A 19050-nucleotide genomic window follows, 5' to 3' on the forward strand; every position below is an offset into this window, starting at 1 on the left:
GTAGTGCTACTCAAATACAAATATTACACCCATCAAATGTATTAATTAGGCATCGTTCACCCTGGCATCTGAGCACTAATGATGCCATGTTTGCCACCAAATCCAACTTGAGAGTTGCACTCAGCTTAAAAGCTCATGATCTTTGGAAGCTTGACATTGCATTGTTTGAAGAGGAGATTAGTGCCACACAACATTTGAAATGTCCTGCTTCCAGTAGTAAGGCCACATTAAAATACAGAGCCTTGTAAGACAAAAAACACAACTGAACGCTCAACGGGGATGTGTTTAACTTTCCATTCGAGCTGCCCCTGCTTTGGCTTAAGGCTCATCAACTATTTGTCAAGTTTTAAAAAAAAATTAATCGTGGAGCACATTTCTCCACGTTCCGGTCAAATGCTTTAGCAAAGGCTGCTGTTATGAAAAGGTTTTCTAATAAGGAGAATAATGATCTTCAGATTCTGACCTCCTGGCACAGCAGTGAGATTTATCAGAAGGGGCATGTGACTAGTTAAGACACACAGCCCCAGCTTGAAGGAAACAGCTGCTCATTTCATGCTTTAGCACTTGGCAGCTGGACAAGGAAGGGTGATGTTTGTATTGAATACCTCTGCAGAACCAAGTACAGTAAGTGATTTTCCTTGTTGTTGTTGCTTTTTAACTGCCAGGGCTTTCCTACTTTCATTTTAGACTCCTGGCAAAAATATGTAAGGGCGAGGCATATTTTGTCACCTCATGATAAACAGCCATTTGTGTTATAACTATATTTTTCTGGACCCTTTGTTAGTAACAGCTTTGTTCGCTGTTGCAAAAATGAAACGGGCATCTTTCTTGTTTTGTCCTAGTTCTAGCAAGGGAAAGGGGTTTTTGTTTACTGGGATGGTGATATGGAAAGGTCATTTATGGTCCAGGTGTTTTCTGTTCTCTGTTGACCTCCAAGCACAACTCTGAAGTGGATTAGGGTACAAATGGGGAGTATTGGCATTATTATATTCAACTTTACAATACTGGTGTTGAAAATGTGCAAAGGAATTCAGTCAAAACAATGCAATCTGGCTTTAAAGAGTTGCTTGTGACTGATGCAACTCTGTGTTGTATGCTGATGAATGAGACAGGATTTTTAGAAAGGAAAAAATAGAAACAGGCAGATACATACGGGGGAGGGAGAGCATGAGATGTGCCAGTAAAGGTTTCAATGACTGACAATCCTAGATAATAAATATGTGCAATCCTGCCAAGAAACCGGGGCTACCAAGCCTCCTAAATATCTCCAGCCTTCACAATCCAATTTATATTTGGACGCGTGAAGATTTTTTTTTAACTTCAGGCATTCTTTCATTTTCCGATCACTTGTGTCCTAACACCCCAGAATTGCTGCATATTGGACTGAAATGTGCAAAAACTGTAAGTGTTACAATACACACTGTCAAATAAATGGATTTGTATATGACAGCAAGCTATTATTTAGGCCTGGGGCATAGGAATTGCCATATTGGAACAAATCAGTGAGCCATTGAGTCTGGTGTCCTACCATGGGAGTTGATCTGTACCAGATGCGTCAGAGGAAGGTGAAAAGTGGGGAGAGTGGAGTCCAACATGATGTATATAAAGTCAGAAGACTATTTCAAATGCCAACACCAGCTAGCTTTTGAATCTTTATTGTCGTATGCAGATGCATGGAACAATGATTCTGATGCCAGCTTGCCAACAGATCCCAAGGTTCTGACTTGCAAAGAAGGAAACTTTATTTATCCGGCTCTGACATTGCTTCTTTTCAACCAGTTTATGACATTGCCAGTTGAATGCCGTTGGTTATGATTAGAGCCCTGAGGAGTCCATGTTCTTTTGAATGCTAAGGAGAAGCCTGAAATTCCCCAGAAAGCAGCTTGATCACACTGAAAGGGTTTGAGCTGTGTGGCACTAAGAAAAACAAGAAGGTGGTGATGAAGAAAATCATCAGATTCTTGCCCAGTGCCCCTAGGAGAGGTGCAGGTTGGATCTCCCTGGGCAGGCACCCTCAAGACCTGCCCGGTCCTGGATGAGGGATTTTGCCTGGCCAGGGGTGGTCATTTCTAGTCCCCCTGCCTCCAGCCTCCTCCAGCCCTGGCCCAACCGCTGCTCTCCCAGTTGGCTCTCCCCTCTCATTGGCCCCACTGCCCTGTCATCCCTGCCATCTCTGCGCACCGGGCTCCTGCTGTCATGCTGGGCAGCTCCGCTACCTCTGCTCGCTGGGCTGCCACTGCTGCTCCCAGCAGCCCCGATGACTTTGCGCACCAGGCTCTCAGTTCCATGCCATGCAGCCCTGCTGCCTCTGCGCACCGGACTCCTGCTGCCCTGCTGGGAAGCCCCACTGCCCTGCCGGCTTGCCTGGCTTCCAGGCACTATCCCTCCACTGGGATTCTTTGGTCCTGGAACATCCATGGTCCTACCGGAGCACAGATGTTACTGGACCAAAGAGTGCCAGTTGAGAGCTTCAGCCTGTAGTAATATAGAGAGTACAGCCTCTGACCTTTCCCTCACCCTGTGGTAGAGAGGGGTATCTTGGGAGTGGGGGGTGGCAGGCTGGGATGAGAACTGCTTGCCATGTATTATCTCATCACTGACTGTTGGGTATTCTCCACTTGTGTTAAACCTAACAAAATCAGGGCTGCTTGAAATTCTTTCAGTTTCCAAATGTCTCTTTGATTGGCTAGAACATGCTGGCACAGACTAGCTGGAGTACAAACCGATTCATCCATACCCTCTCCTTCTGTTCTCTGGCACCCATGCAAACCTCACCCATACACCGTGCCAAGAACAGTTGGGGATAGGGCCTGGAAAAAAAACTGCTGTACTTGCTCTGTGCTAGCTGGAGAATCTTCAGACTTTCAGAATATTCTGTGGGGTCAATTTTGGCCCCTTTTGGGTTTCTCTGTACAGTCAGTAGCATAAAAGGGCTGCTTTACACAACAAACTGTGGCACTGGTGATTATTACATGGTGAAAATGACATAATTACACAGTGCCAAGATAATCTGCAAGTACCAGTGTTATTCCTGGGAAAAAAAACCCAACAATGAAACAACTATTACAGAGTATGGCAGGCCTTTGAAAATCTCCCCTTTGTGTGCTTTTCCTATTAATATCATCCAAATTTGGCAGACTTAAACAATTAGATTGAAAACAAAACTAAAATTTCTAAACTATGTACACAGACAAGTAGTTGGCATTATTTAACCTTAATCTGTAATGTAACTATTAATTACTTTACCTTTCACTAGAAATCTAAAAGTGCTCAAGGACAATAACTGATTGATCACACTAGCTACTCAAATCCTTTGTTCACAGAACAGAGAAAACATGAGCAAAGTTCTCTATGCTGCTATTTTGTTTCAACCCTTAGCTCAAGTCCACTTTGATTATTAGGCACTGACAGTGTGCTTTGAATGATGGGAGAGTATTGCAATTTTCAGACTATTCAGTCCTTGGCCTTTCTGATGGGTTTTTGTTAATGCTATTGTAATTGTGAGGATAGTTACTGCTGCTATTCATGGCATACCATGTATGTAGAGCACATTACAGACAATTAGAGGATAAAATCTGTACATTAGGAAGTTTTATGATCAAGGACTTGATTCTGCAAAAACTTAAGTATGCACTCAGCTTTATGCATAGTGGTCACATTGGTTTCATTGAAGCCAGTGAGACAACTCATGTGTAATATTGAGCACAGAATGCTCATCATATCATAGCACAGAAGGGCCTTCATCATAGACCAGAATCCCGCTATCTTAGGTGCAGTTCAAACCCACCAAGAAGTTTACACTCTAGTTGTGAGAGATAACAAGTGGATGTAGACCCGTGGGAGGAAGAACAAGGAAATAACGAATATCGGTTAACCTGACAAGCGGTGGTGTCTGCACACTAACAGCCTGACTGTTGTTCTGTGCATGTTCAGGATATAAAGGCTCAGTTCTCAGACATGTTGAACGCCTGCATCTCCCATTAACTTGAGGCTGCTCAGTATGTCACAGAAATCACTAACCACTGGGTAGGATCAGGCCCTGACTAACAGTCCCTGGAGTCTTTTTCTTATTACATAGTAGTAATTACCTTAGACCTTAGTCCATCCTGTGCTTTTCAGCACATTGCGCTACCTGCATTCTCCATGCTTGACAGTAGTAATTACAGGAATAATATTGGTGCCGCTTCTTCAAAAATGTAACTGCTTTATACCGGGCTCTAGCGAGAGGAGAAGGAACAGATTCTGTTAGCAGGATGGCATCCCTCATAAGAAACCATGCGTGTGTTCCTATCTTACAGAACCATAGCAGTTTCCTACTATATTATATTACTTTACTTTTCATGACTTATAGAGTTTAGAAAACATTTTTATGCACTAAAATCCATATTTACGGTCCAATACAAACAAGTGGAAATTGTAGATTTGCTTTTACAATTCTCTGGACAAGCTTCTTGCTGCTTTACAAGCTAACTGAAGAGTGAATACAACTACACCAACCCCATTCTTTCACTAAAAATGCTGTCGTAAACGGGGCTGCTCCCAGGAAATCCCCAGATAAAGAGAGGAAACTAGATTTGAATATGCTATAGGGGTCTGCTCAACGTTTTTTTCAAAAACTATTTGTATCTGGCTACAAAAAACTTGCCCAAGTACCTTTTAAAAATTGTTTCTCTGCTAATAAATCTGTATTATGATGTTTTGATTTTTCCAATGTTGAATATAGCTGCTATATTTTCCAGGTACCTCCTTATTTTAGATAGCAATACATGGCAATGTATCTGGTGAACAAATCTGGGGAGTCAGGCAGTTTCAAACCTTGTTACTAATTGCAACTGTGGCTATATAAAAGATCAGACAGTAACTGTTAAAAAATTCATTAAAGGCATGGAATTCTTAAAATATAATGACCTGATTCTAATCTCATGTTCACATAAACCTAGAAAAGTCTATTGAAATTAATGAATTAAATCCATACTTTTTTAGCTGAGTTCAAAATCCAGTCTAGAGTATATACATAGTTAATCTGATTTTAAATTTTAGAGAGAAATTTTAGCAAAAGTTCAAGAAAAACAAGTAAGTGCATTGCTGTTGAACTTCAGGCATGAGTAGGTCTGTAGATTTCCATGGCACTTCTTCCCTGTTCAAATATAAGCATATGTGTAAGTGTGTTCAAACTGGAGGGTTGGTGTGTGGGAGTGTGGAAATAAGCCACCAACTTCAGATCCGTGGGTATCAAAAAATACAGCTTCCTCTGAGAATTACTCTGATTGTTTTGGTGGCCATATGGTATCTCACTTCTCTGAAGCTCTGCTCCCCTTTTACCGTGTCCTCTGACCACATTCAAATAAAAATATTTTGGTTTCACTGTATCTACACTGTACATTCCCATCTGTGATGTCTCAATTCTTTTTAGTTAATTTTATGGACCTCCACAGCTGAGGGGAGACTGCTCCAAAGTCTGAAGAATCTGCCTGAGTTATTAGTCAGTATTAAATTCAAGAACTTGAGCGCTGCAGTTTTAGAACTGATATATTTTCCTATTACAAACTGAAGGCAACAACTCTGCCTTAAATAAGCCTGAATGGTTAGTTGATATTGGTAATTCAGAAGTATCTGGCATACGGTCATCTGTGGCTGTACCATAAAAGTCGCACTGCTCTAAATACACTGGTATACACTTCTTCTAGTGGTGATACATTTGCTTCCCTTTGAAAAGCGGTGAATGTAACTTACAATGTCTTTACAGGTACTGTCCTATTGCAACCCAGATCCCTGCCAGCTCTTTCAATAGCTCCCTGCTGGCTTTTGCCGCAGCTCAGCCAGCTCTTGCAGGAGCTGCGCACTAGGGCCCACCCACTAACTTTCACCTCTGCCCCTGAAGCTGCTAGAGTAAGAAGTGATGCTTTACTATAGGAAGCACAGACCTAGTGGGTGGGGTGGAGGTGAGGGGCACGGCACTGGCAAGGAATGCATGAAAGAGCGGTTGCAACAAGTATTTTCTATTTACTCTCAACCATGGGCGCCTGGCACCTGCAAAGGGAGTGGGTGCACCTAGGGCCACCCAGAGGAACAGGGAATAAAAGCAGCGTTAAAATGTGCATCTACAGACATCTTAGCGGCATGCCAGCTATCTGACCGCTGGCTGATAGATTTCTAAATAAGATACTGTTACTTGCTCTGATACAGGGGGCTTGAGCTACAGGGGATGTTCCATTCTCTTGCCATTATACTATAATGTTGGCTTCCCTCCTACATTTTATATCAAGAAATAACTTTTCCTCAGTTAAGAATTACAAAGAGTTACAACTCACTATCTCGGATGTCCAAAGGACAGGATGTGTGATATCTTGTCTCTGATATGATGAGATCAACACAGCTATAGCAACATTGTGTACAACTGTATCCTCCTGAAACAGCCTTATATGTGAGTCTTAGTTACAGATTCACTCACCACAGTTCACAACTCTTGTGTCCCTCAATTAATTTTACAAATCAGCAACGCAATGCCAATTCTAAACTCTTACCCCAAACCACTGCACATTGTTGCCTAATCTCGCAATACTTCAACATTCGACTCCACTGAATTCAGTGAGATTAACGGTTATGTGTTTGCACATGTGAGGGAACTAAATCATTTAGCTAGCCTTCTGATTCATGGGGGCTTTTTCATTATACTGAACTACAATCCTGATCAGTATAGCCATTAAATTTCTGGGCTTATTGTACTGTTTATCAGGTGGCTTCCTTAAGAGTCTAATAATCCCCTCAATGACTAGAAATCTCTTCTTCCTTTTAGGAAAAACACTCCCTCTTCCATGCAAAATTCACAGTAGCCTGTTTTCTAGTGTTCCTGTAGTTTCCAGACTTTAACTCTTTTCTTAGTGTTGTTTTATTTAGCCTCACTATTATTTCTCATTCATAGAAAATATTTCCTCTTTTGAACTTCACTGGCCTCACAAGTCCTTTCTATCCCAATGGTTAGGACACTTCCATCAATGATAACACTTTATTTTAAAACTTGACACCCACCATATCTGATAGAGCCTTAACCATTTGTAAACATCCCAGGAAGAGGCTTTATGATAGTTTTCCTTTTTTTTAACAGTTAATTTATGGCCTTCTGAGCAGTGTTCCCTCTAAGACAGTGTTTCTTAAACCTTTTAAGACTGAGGAACACCAAACAATAATTTTTTTTTATGAGGGACACCAAGGATTTTTTGTTGAGCAAAAGAAAAAAAAAAGGCAGGGGGGGAAAGGGTCGGGGAAACTTTACATTGAGCAAAAAAAAAATTGCCTCCCCCTTTAAGGGTGGCCATTTTGAATTCTGTTGTTCTCTGCGGCACACCTCCAACGGCCTTGTGGCACACCGGTGTGCTGCGGAACAGTTTAAGAAACACTGCTCTAAGATTTCCTATCCATGTGCAGAGTGAGTTTTTGTCTTGTGCACCAAAGTTGACATCATGTGCTCTTAATCAGATGTGTGCTGTTGTGTGTCACCCAGCAGTTACTGACCAACTATAGGCATGGGGGTGGGGGGGCGCTCAGGCCACGGGTGCAAGATTCCAGGGGGAGCTCAGGATAGGGGACTGAGAGGTTGGGGAGGCTGGAGCTGGGCTGCCCATTTCTCCAGGATTCCTTGCAGGGGGTGGCCCGAGGACTGGGCTGCCTGGCCTCCCCGGAAGTTTCTTGCTGAGGAGAGGGAGGAGCTGAGCTGGGCTGCCGGACCCCTGGCCAGCTGGCAGCTCTTTATGGGAGGAAGGGCTAAGGCTGGGCTTCCTGGCTCCCTCAACTGGTAGACAAGGGGTGAGAGCTGGAGCTGGGCTGCCCAGCCCTCCCAGCTGGCTGGCCAGCGGCTCCTGGGGTAAGGGGAACAAGGCTGCTGCCTGGAGGCCACCCACCTGGCTGGTACTGCATCTGAGAGCCAGGGGAAAGGCTTGGGAGCCATGTGGCAGCTTGGGCCCTGGCTGCCGCCGCCCATTATATGGCAGCTCTGGTCCTTGCTGGGGCCACCTGAGCAGCCGCTGCTGCAACCCACCATACAGTGGCTCCAGCTCCATCCCCAGTCAGGGCCACCTGAGCAGCCTCCACCCGACACGTGGTCCCGCCTGCTGTAGATGGAACTGGGCTGGGGAGGCTGCCCCAGCAGGGACAGCATCATTGCACCCTGGCTTCAGCCAGACCAAACGGGGGCAGAGCAGCCACTGCCACCACCACTCACCTTCCGCTCCAGCAGGAAGGTGAGTGCTGCTGTGCAGCTCTGCAGGTTGGGTGGGCGGGCCTAAAATGTTTTGAGTGTGGCCATGCAGGCATGCAGCTTAGAGGGAACCCAGCTCCTAGGCCAGCTTTTCAAAGGGGCTCACACCCAGTTAGGTACCAAAATAAAGGCTTATCTGTATGCGCTCCCTCTCTGAACATGCATATGGAGACAGGTACCTGGATAAGTTAGATGGCTGAACACCTGCCTTCCCCCATTTGTAAATTGCTCTAGCACTCAGGGGGGAGATGAGCCTCTGAGAACCCTGGAATGAAGCAGGAGGGCATGTGCCTGCAGGCACTAAGGGAATTTTTGCTTTGAGAAATTTAGGTACCACATAAGTGTAGGCACCTATAGGATATGCTGGGATCATAGGATATGTCTACACTACAGCATTATTTTGAAATATCTTATTTCGAAATAACACGTCTACACACAAAATGCATTTCAAAATAGCTTTTTGCTTTTTGAAATACCGCGTCCACACTGATTGGATGCTGAATCCCATTTAAGGCCACACGGAATTGGTTCTGGCAGGGCATCAGGTCAGAAGTTACCTTGTGGCCAGGGCGGCTAGCAGGGTGCCCTGGGAAGGACTGGAGGCCCCCTATTTCGAAATAAGCATCTACACAGCACTTATTTCAAAATAGCAATTTCGAAATAGGTGCTATTCCTCGTGGAATGAGGTTTACCAGTTTTGAAATAAACCCTCTGCTATTTTGAATTAATTTCGAAATTGCAGTTGGCTTATGTAGATGCTAGGAAAGTTATTTCGAAATAACTTTGCTGTGTAGACATACCCGCAGTGCGGGACATAACTGCCAAAATGAGCTATAGGGGTCAAAGTAGCTAGCTTCTTGGATTTCATCCACAGAATAAAATTGGTGCTGTTGCTAGTCTCAACAAGAGATGTTAAATATCGGTTAATTGAATAGTCAATTAACCTCGTGAATTCTTATTGGTTACTCGACTATTCTATAGTCCCTGGGGGTGGGGCCCGCAGCCATTGCACTCCAGCCTCACTACCGAGGAGCTCCCTGACACTCTGCACTGCTGCCTCTGTATTAGGGATGTTAAATATCAGTTAATTGAATAGTCGATTAACTTCATGTATTCTTATAGGTTAGTTGACTATTCTATAGTCCTTGGGCAGCCCCTGTCTTGGGGGAAGAAGCCTGAGCTCCCCAACCTGGCATGAGCCAGAACTGAGCTGGGCTGCCTGCCTGTCTGGCTCCTAATACACTTTAAATGCAGAGCCGAAGGGGGGTAGATCCAGGACCCATCACAAGCCAGGACTGAGCTGGGCTGCTGGCCAGCCTGCTAAAAAAATGTACTGGCAAAGGGTGTGGGGGGGGAATGTATGTAGTCTATAGCATTAACCTATAAGCTTTTGCTTATTGGTTAATTGGTTAATCGACTATACTATTACATCCCTACTCTGTATCAGAGGCACCTGCATGGGGTGCTTGGTGTGAGCTGGTCCAGGAGATGAGCCAGTTTAAAAACTAGCTCCCCTCACGGACTGGCTGCCTGTTGCCCAATGCTGCTGCCTCTGATACAGAGGCAGCAGTGCAGGGTGGCAGCAGCCCCTGTCCAGCGCGGAGTCTGAGCTCCCGGACCATATTACATCCCTAGTGCAGCTACACTATTACATCCCTATACTGTAAATTTGCCTGAACACAAGGCAAATAATTTAGAAAATCTTGTGTGTTTGGTATTTGAAAGTCTGGCCAAAACCTTTTTAAAAAATCTAGCCTGTGGTTTCTAAATCAAATCCTTTCATCACCTACTCTAATTCCTCCCACGCTTTCATTTCCTTTCCTAACCTGAGCTTCTTTTACACCTGGGATTTTCTCTGCTCAGGATGCAGTTAAGTTTTCACACAATAGCTGGTTTGATATATTTCCAAATTACCACTGTAGACACTGTCAGATGACCAAACAAACCTTTCAAAAATTCCCGATTAAAATAATCTATTCAAGAGATATTAATTCTCTCATGCTAAAGAGAATAAAATCTATTCCCATGTGCATGAATTAATTAGGCTGGGCTGGTGATTAGGTGTCAGTCTACAAATGTTTGGGGAGAGCCCACACTAGCCTATACAAAGGTGTTAACTACCACAAGTTAATTAGCAATCTGATTAACTCAGGATAAAAATTTCTAGTGCAGTCAAATCCTTAGTGGAATATAAGATTCTGATATGTTAAAGATAAATAATTTATTTACTGAAGTTGTCACAGAATGACAAAGCTAAAAGAATACCGCAGGCACAGAATCTGCATAAAAATACGTATCTCTTATATCCCCACAGACTTTTTACAAGATTAAATAGTTTGGGCTATAAATATTGTTCGCTTCTTTCCCTTTGTTATTATAGACTTCTAGTGATGTACGTTATCAAACAAGCATTGTAAAATCCAACTGGATAGATCCATTGTGCTTTACATTTGATGAGGTCTATCGCAGTATATGCTGTTGTTCTTGTGGAACTGGACCTGTGTCGGAATAGTTAAGCATCTTTTTAGGAATGACCGTACCCTGAAGTCAAGTCAAGCCAAAAGCAGTAAAATTTCTCATTTTTGTTTAAACTGTACACTTCAGTGTTGTTCTCTAGTGGGTGTTTATAAATGTTTTTTCCTCCCTTCAGTGGAGAAGGGTTTTCTTCTTTTAATACACACACATCCTCCCTTTTTGGAGGGAGTTATGCTATTCTTTTTGGTTTTAGTCCCTACTCAAATTAGCATGCATTTCCTTGTTAAAAATCTGATAGGAGAGGAAAAAAACAGTTGTAGTGAATAAAGCTTGCAAAATAGAGTTTTAAATCCTTTGCAAGGTCTCTGGTGTAATCCATTTAGTATTGTCAGGGTGAAAATACAGACCAGTGGTTCTCAAACTTTTTGGCCTGTGACCCACCTGACGCAATGTAAACCTTTCCATGGACCACCAGTTGCTCGTAGAAACTCATCACTAATTACATATTTTGCTAGTGATGCAGCTAGGGAGGATGGTTTAATTTAACTAGTAAGAAAGGAAATATTAAATTATTAAACAGATTAAGCACTTTAACTTTCTCATGTTAGTTTATCAAACTTCATTTTAAATAAAGTAAAATATGAATTTATGTCCAACCCAAAAGGTTTCAAAGTTTTCTTTATTTATGGTGGCGGGAACCTTTTTTGGATTATGGGTCATTGACCCACAGAAAAATCAACTGGGGTCCACAGAAATAAGAAGTAAAAAAAACCCCCAAAACCCCAACCCTCATTGATGTGGCCCCCAACTGAGACACTTCACTCCTCTGGCACTCCAGCCCCATGGGGAGAGGTGGTGGGACAGGGAAGACTAATGTTCAGTGCTTCCCATGAGCCAGATTTACTCTTCTGGGTTTCCGGGGTTAGTGGATTTTGTGGACCCCCCCCCACCCCCACAGGCTCTTGAATGGGGCTAAAATGAGGGGTTCAGTATGTGAGACAAGGCTGGCAGTGAGTAGGATAGTGATAGGGTTCCAGGATCTGGGTAGGAAGTGGGGTGTAGGAGGGGTGAGGGAGTGAGGTCTGGGTGGGAGATAGGGTGCAGGAGCAGACTGGGAGTAGGGGGTGTGGCCGGGGGGAGGGTGCAGGAGCAAGGGTGGGTTGAGGAGCAGGGTGGGAGTATGGTGTCAGGGAAGGTGAAGGAATGGGCTGATGGTAGGGTGTCTGGCCAGGAGGAGGGTGCAGGACCAAGGGAGGGTGCAGGAGCAGAGTGAGTTCAGGAGCAGGTTGGGGGGTAGGGTGTCTGGCCATGGAGAGGGTGCAGGAGCAGGCTGGAGGGAAGAGTTTAGAAGCAAGGGAGGGCGCAGGAGTAGGGTGGGTTCAGGAGCAGGGTGAGGGTAGGGTGTCAGGCCAGGAGGAAGGGTGAAGGAGCAGGCTGGAGGTAGGGTGTCTGGCCAGGGGAGAGGGTGCAGGAGCAGGGTGAGGGTAGGGTGTCTGGCCAGGGGAGAGGGTGCAGGAGCAGGGTGAGGGTAGGGTGTGTGGCCAAGGGACGGGGTCCAGGAGCAGGGTGAGGGTAGGGTGTCTGGCCAGGGGACAGGGTGCAAGAGCGGGTTTTTAGTGGGTGTGGTACAGGAGCAAGGTGGGGGTGCAGGTCTGGGCATGAGGCGGCAGGGGGAGCACTTACTTGCTTTCATGCCCTGCGCTGTTCCCAGACACCATGTCCTAGGCATGGCCTCCCATTGCTCCTATTGGCCACAACTCTAGCCAATGGAAGCAACAGGGAAAGCCTCCAGGCAGCATGTCCATGCCCTGCTGTTTCTTTCCAACCCCTGCCCAAAGAGGGAAGCCAGCTCAGCCATTCCAGCCTCGCAGGTAGGGAAGGGGGCAAGGCTTGAGCACCAGCATGGGCTCCCTGCTGTAGAGAGAGGTAGGAAGGATGGAAGGGGGAGGGTGGCTTAGCTCGAGCCATGGACCACCTGGAAGGTGGCTGTGGACCAAAAGTGGTCCATAGATGGCAGTTTGAGAACCACTGATATACAGTTGAAAAAAAAATTCTCCCTGCATCATTGTTCAGAAACCATGAGTCTGCCACTGTTTCACTCCAATTCCCTAGAGAAGCTTGCACAAAAATAGACTAGGAAGGAAGCTCTTTATGTATTTTGCTATTCAGCATCGGTAGGCCAGATTTATTAAAGGAATGACTTGTAGAATCCTCCCAGTTCTAAGTCACACACCGGTTTCTGCCTACTTTAGACCAGGGGTTCCCAAACTTTTTACTTTAGTTGGAACCTGGTTTTTTTCAGTACTGTTTTTTGCAGCCCAAAAATATAAACGCATATTAAAAAAAGAATTAAAAATGAATAAATTTTCACTGTTTCACCCGGCTGCATCCTCCACCCAGCCTGGGCCAGGACTTGGGAGACCCGGCGCCAAATGGGCACTCCAGGAGGCAGGGGCAGGAGCAGATTGGGGGTAGGGTATCTGGCTAGGAGGGAGGGTGCAAGGAAGGGTAGGCTTGCCAGGTGTCCAGTTTTGTACCGGACAGTCTGGTATTTGAGGGTTCTGTCCGGGAAACAAATTGAGAAAATACAGGACATTTTTTTCTAATCAGGTAAGTTTTATTATAATTAGGTGTATCAGTCCATAGCTGCGAACTGCCTGGCTGGTAGATGTGCTCACGCTGCGTGAGTGTGTCTACCAGCCAGGCAGGTCGCAACTACTAGAGGGAGGGTATGCGGTGGGGGAGGGGAAAGGAATGGAATCCCCGGGGCCGGACTCACTCGTGTGCCCAGGTCTGCATGTGCCCAGGTCAGTTCAGTCCTGCTTCCTGCTGGCCGATTTGCTCCCCCCACCTCCTGCTTCTCCTCCCAATCTCCCCTGACTAGCCCTGCTGCCCCCGCCCAGCCCTGCTTCCAGCAGCTGGTTCTTCCATCTTCCTCCTCATGATCTCCCCTGTCCAGCCCCCTCTGCCCCAGCCCCTGTCCAGCCCGCTGCCCCCATCCAGCCCTGCTTCTGGAGGCTGGTTCTCCAGTCCTCCTCCTCCCAGTCTCCCCCGGCCAGTCCCCCCGTTCCCCGACCAGCCCTGCTTCTGCAGCCCACCTGCCCCAATCTCCGCCAGACAGCCCTCCTGCCCCCCAACCCTGCTTCCACCAGCCGGTTGGCCGCCCCCGATCTCTGCCAGACAGCTGCACTGCCCCCAACCCTGCTTCCCGGCGGCCGTTTCCCCCCCCCCCCCACACACACACCTCCTCCCAGTCCACCCCGCCCCTCCCTGTCCTGCCCCACTCTCCTCCTGGCAACCACGGTGAGGCCTGGTATTTTTTTCACCGAGCCATGGCCCATAGTTTGGGAAACGCTGTTTTAGACCATTCATGTGTGAACTATGAGCATTCTGCAAATGCCAAATTCTGACAGTGCACATTTCTAGGGCTGCAGCCCATTGAACACTAAAGTGAATTTGCATGAATTCCCAGGGTCCAACAGCACATCTGCCAGGTGTCAGACATTTGGCTTTGATGTCATCTCCTCCTAGATGGCCTCTGTAATCTAATGCATAATTTGAATCTCTAGTGGCTCTTTAAAGATGAGCTCTTATTGATTAACTGGAACACTGCTGCCAGGAAGCAGAGAGGGAACTATATGTCAGTCTCTACTCCCCTCCTGCTTGGGGAAGGAGAAGATGTGCGAGAGCCATTCTCTGTGACTATGAAAGGTAAGGACCAAGCATAATGTCCTCAGAATGGCTCTTTTTCCTTGCTTGGCTTTTATAGCATGTAAGCATCCTTACCCCACGTCCCCCATTTTTAAACAGCCCTCTTTTTCAGGAACCTACCTCCCTACTCTTTTAGGCTCTGAAAGTCTCTTGCTGTGTCACCCCCAGTCTAGCTGCCCCCCTATTGCATACACATGGTTAAAGTATTTCTGCACCAGTCCTTTGCATTGCACCCAATCTCATGAGAGACGATGAACAATGTTAACATTTTATGACCAAGGTAGCGGAAGCTATCTTCTCTAGAGCAGGAGATCACAAATATATCTGAAACTAATGTGCATTTCAGGGACAGGATTATAGGTGTCATATGTGAAGTCATAGGAGCCAAAAGGGAAAATGAACACATGCTCATTCCTCAATGTGGAGATTGAATCTACAAATCATGATAATTGTTCCTGGTTTTACTTCTATTGGGTGTGTTTTAATATACTCTAGTTCAGCCACTTCTAGTGGCTATGGTTATGTGAAAAAATTGTTCTGAATTAGTTTAAATCACTTTACACTGCTAGAGCATATACCATTAAAAGGAAGTATAGTGCTGATGTCAATCAAAGCAACACTGGCTATGACTTTACCCAATCAAGGAAGGAATGTGGGCAAAACAAACAGCCATGGTTAAGATGTTTATACTGGGGATGTGAATGTTTAATCGGTTATGGTTAACTGTAGGGCGGCAGGCATCTGCTTCTGTGCCGCGGGGGGCCAGCCATGGACAGGAGCTGTTCCCATCATCCCGAGCAGTCCTTGTCCACAGCAGGCCTACATGTCCCAAGGCCAGGGGCTGCTCTGGCCCAACCTGAGCAACCCCTGCCTATGGTAGGGGGACCCCAGGCAGAGACTGCTCCAGTTGGGCTGGAGCCGACAGGGGCTCTCAGTTCAAATGAGCAGGTCTTCATTACATTGAACCCCGGAAGATTGATTCTTCCGTGTTGATCTTCAATAGAGTGTAGACATGGCCTTATACAATGAGATCACAGAGGCGCACCATAGCGGTTTCTGTAATCTGTATATGCTTATGCAATGTTTTACCTGATTTATATAAACTGATGATCTCTCCTTAAGTAGATGCTGTGATGTTGGCAGATTAGTTACCAGTCATGCCAAGGTTTCTGTGTCTCAGTGGGAGTCTGACAGACACATACCTGCAATCTGTCTGCCTCATTTATGGGTTAATATAGTATCACCAGGCCCCCAGTTCTCCAGCTCATTTTGCTTGGTCTGTGGGTTCCAGAGGTCTGTTGTGTCCAAAGGACAGTTGAAGTGTCTGCCGCAGGGCCCCCCCTGAAGTGCAGGGCCTGGGTCGGCTGCTCTGAGCCATCCAGAGTGGCTCTGCCCATTTCTATAGTGAAACTCGAGTTGGCTTAGCTTGACCGTAGCCACTTGTTTTATTCAACTTGTACCAAGCCACCCTCCCCTATTGTAGTGTAACTGCTTGGTCCTGTCGTGAGGGCAGGGGACAGGACTTGATGACCTCTCAAGGTCCCTTGCAGTTCTAGATTTCTATGATTCTACGATTGATATAAGAGCATGAGTGGTGGATATTGTAGGTAGGGGGAGGCTGAGCATCCTCCAAAAGCCTGTTGTGGCCCCTCCCCCAAGACAATGCACTTCCTGCGAAGAGTCAGGGTTGGAGGCGTTGTCATAACCTGTTCTGCTGAATGAATACTAGTCCTTTGGGGGAAAAAAACAACTTCAAGTCTCAGGTTAGGAGTAATTATATTAACATAACTGAAGTACTAACAAAATGTGGGCTATCAAGCATAAAGAAGATAAAATGGACTGCATAAGAGCGCATAAATTATATGACACATGCCTCAATGTAACAACTGCATTCTAACATCACTACCTATTTCTTTTAGCCTAGTGAACAAAAATTGAACAATATATTTTAAAGTAAAAGTTGGAATGAACTAATAATGCGTGGCAAGCAGTCTCTGATGTATACTTTGTTGTGTGTTGGGGGTGGAGGGGATTGTCAGTCTACAAAAGAATGAGCTAAACTGTAAACATTCTGTCCTGATAATACTAAGACTGGCATTCATTTCCTTTGCTTTCTTTCTCCAGATTTTGCAAGAAGCCTAGCTAAACATGCAACCAGCAATACAAAGATAAGGCCTGTGCAAATGTGAAGATATTCTTCTACGTGGTGAAAATGAATCTACTTTTTTGACTATTAAAGGACAATGGGGTCTAATACTCTTGGGAAGGCTGCAACTTTAGATGAACTTTTAAACGCTTGCATTGAAATGTTTGGTATGATTCTTCAGTCTTTTGTTTAATTGTTTGCCAACAAAATGATCAACTAAAAAAGATAATAGCTTGTAATAGTAGTTGCATTTCAAGAACAGCAAGCAAATTGCTCTTAGCCCAGAGGAAAACTTTTAGTGAAAAGGTTGAAGAAAACTATTTCATCTGTCTGAATGAGGTGATGGGAGAGCCTCCTTCCTGCCTTGAGGGGTTCAAACTCTGTATATTTTTAATAATACACATTACATAATACCAAAAAAGTTAATACATTTAACACAAAACAGATTGATAGAATAATTTAAACATGTAGGTCTGTATTAAGATTAGGTAACTGTGTAGTTGGATTATTTATGAATTTGCCTTTGACTCTTTACAGAAGATATAGGAATTTATTTTTTGATACACATTTTGTTTTGTTTTACTGTGTTTTTTACACTGGATGTTTTTCTATTTAGTGCTACTTCTGGAAGCTTTTTGTATGCATTGTGCAGAATATATCCAAAGGACCTCTTTTTAATCAATCATTACCTATAGAAATTTCTATTGTTTATATGCACCTGATGCTAATCATGTAATTACACACTTGGCTGTCCTTATGGATTGTCATAAATAGAAATGAATACTAGCCCTCTGGGGGAAAAACCTCCAATGACTCCAAGTCTCAGGTTAGGAATGATTATATTAACTCACAAATTGCTAGTTATATTAAGGAAACAAATAATCATATTAGGATCTTACATTTTATGGAACATGAACATACACCTCCTCTTTCCACTTTAAAAAGTATTAGGCCTTCATTTATCAAAGCACTTAAGCCAGGGAGAGAGAGAGAGAGAGAGAAAGAGAGAGAGAGAAATCTTGCAGAGATGGAGTCACTAAGGGCCAGTTCCTGCAATTGAATCTAACCAGACACACCACTGCATTCATTCATGTCCAGCTACCCTAAAATAGTGCTAATTCCATATAGGGCATACTTAACCAGAGACAACAGAGTCCATTTACATCTTACATATTAGAATGTTCATTCCTCCTTTTCTTTCCCCTAAATACATACATACACTTCTATTTTGAGTATTAAAATCGTGTGTGTGTACATGCACGTGTGCAATTCTTCTTTGCTCAAATTTACTCTGATTCATAATTGAAATTTCAGCATAATTAAAAATATATTCTCCAGTCCCCTGCTAGCCCCTCCCAATACACACACATGTTAGTGTGATATTTGGCCATCCAGGTCAGTTTTTATCAATGAATTAATTGAATTTTCTGATGGTCACTTAAAATTAGGTACAGTACATCACTGAACGTCTCATTATAGTGTTTTACTAATCTACAATTCTGGTTTTGGGGTGCATTGTAGGTAATGAAATAAGTTGGTATTAATTTTCTGTTGTTCAAAGCTTTTTGTAACATCCCACTTGAAGTTTGATGTTCTGAAGATATTTTAATTGACAATACGCCGGATACATTTTCATTCTGAATATTAATACATCTGATTTCTCTAAAGAGTGGCAATAGATAGTGGATATCTACAAACTGGCTGATCTCTGCCCGTGAATGATGCAATCCATTTAACTTAAAATAATGTCTCTATTTTACAGATAATAAAGGAGATTTGGGCTCCAGTCATTTGCCAAGAATGGTTCTTTTAATGCACCGGTGGTATCTGCCTTCCACAGAACTTGCAGGCAAACTTCTCTCCATATATCCTTTCAAAGATCCATATAGTTTAGCATTAGCACTTTGAAAGATAAACTGCGATAACATGCAAAATCTTTAAACTGTAGAATTGGAATGCATGAAAGCATATACGCTCTTCAAAAATGTATAAGCCCATTCCAATGCCCATTGAAATCAATGGGATCCTTTCAAATGATTTTAATAGCCTTTAGATGAGATCCTGTATGAACCTAAAGAAGTGTGCTTTGAATTATCTTTTGAAATGTACAAAAAAAATTAAGGACATAAAGATGCAAATGAGAGTTGGGTACTTAATTTCCATTGACTTTCTATCGGAGTTGATTGCCTATCACTTGTACCTTTTGAAAATCTGCTCTGTAATCATTCAATATCTACTAATATCCTTGATTAGCTTGTATTAGTGGGAAATTATTTGTCCGGCTGAATATTCAGAAAGAGTGTGTCCTGGATGCATGTTTTTGCTAGGATAAATGGCAGATTGCCAGACTGGAGATGATGTCTATATTTCTCTCTGTGTTATCTCATCTCAAAGTATAGCACATTTTAATTTGCAGGAATAACACAAAAAATCCTTTATCCTGTACCAAAGTGAAAACCCTCTA

At 44.1% G+C, this 19050-nt stretch overlaps 1 protein-coding gene across 5 annotated transcripts in view; it reads left to right on the forward strand.

The window, feature by feature from the left end:
- Positions 1-19050, forward strand: part of RASGRP3 (RAS guanyl releasing protein 3) — a 79387-nt gene that overhangs the window by 22086 nt on the left and 38251 nt on the right. For 4 of the 5 annotated variants that reach the window (XM_089777388.1, XM_006131317.5, XM_089777389.1 and 1 more), the window contains exons 2-3: positions 16565-16753; positions 18349-18451. In XM_089777388.1, the coding sequence (XP_089633514.1) occupies positions 16684-16753; positions 18349-18451 (173 nt within the window). In that variant the 5' untranslated portion in view covers positions 16565-16683. Of the gene's footprint in view, positions 1-336; positions 625-16564; positions 16754-18348; positions 18452-19050 lie in introns of those variants that run through there. The other variant, XM_006131318.4, reaches the window with a different exon arrangement.

The sequence above is a fragment of the Pelodiscus sinensis genome, chromosome 3, assembly GCF_052426305.1.
Source record: "Pelodiscus sinensis isolate ZL-2025 chromosome 3, ASM5242630v1, whole genome shotgun sequence".
NCBI classification, from domain to species: domain Eukaryota; kingdom Metazoa; phylum Chordata; order Testudines; family Trionychidae; genus Pelodiscus; species Pelodiscus sinensis.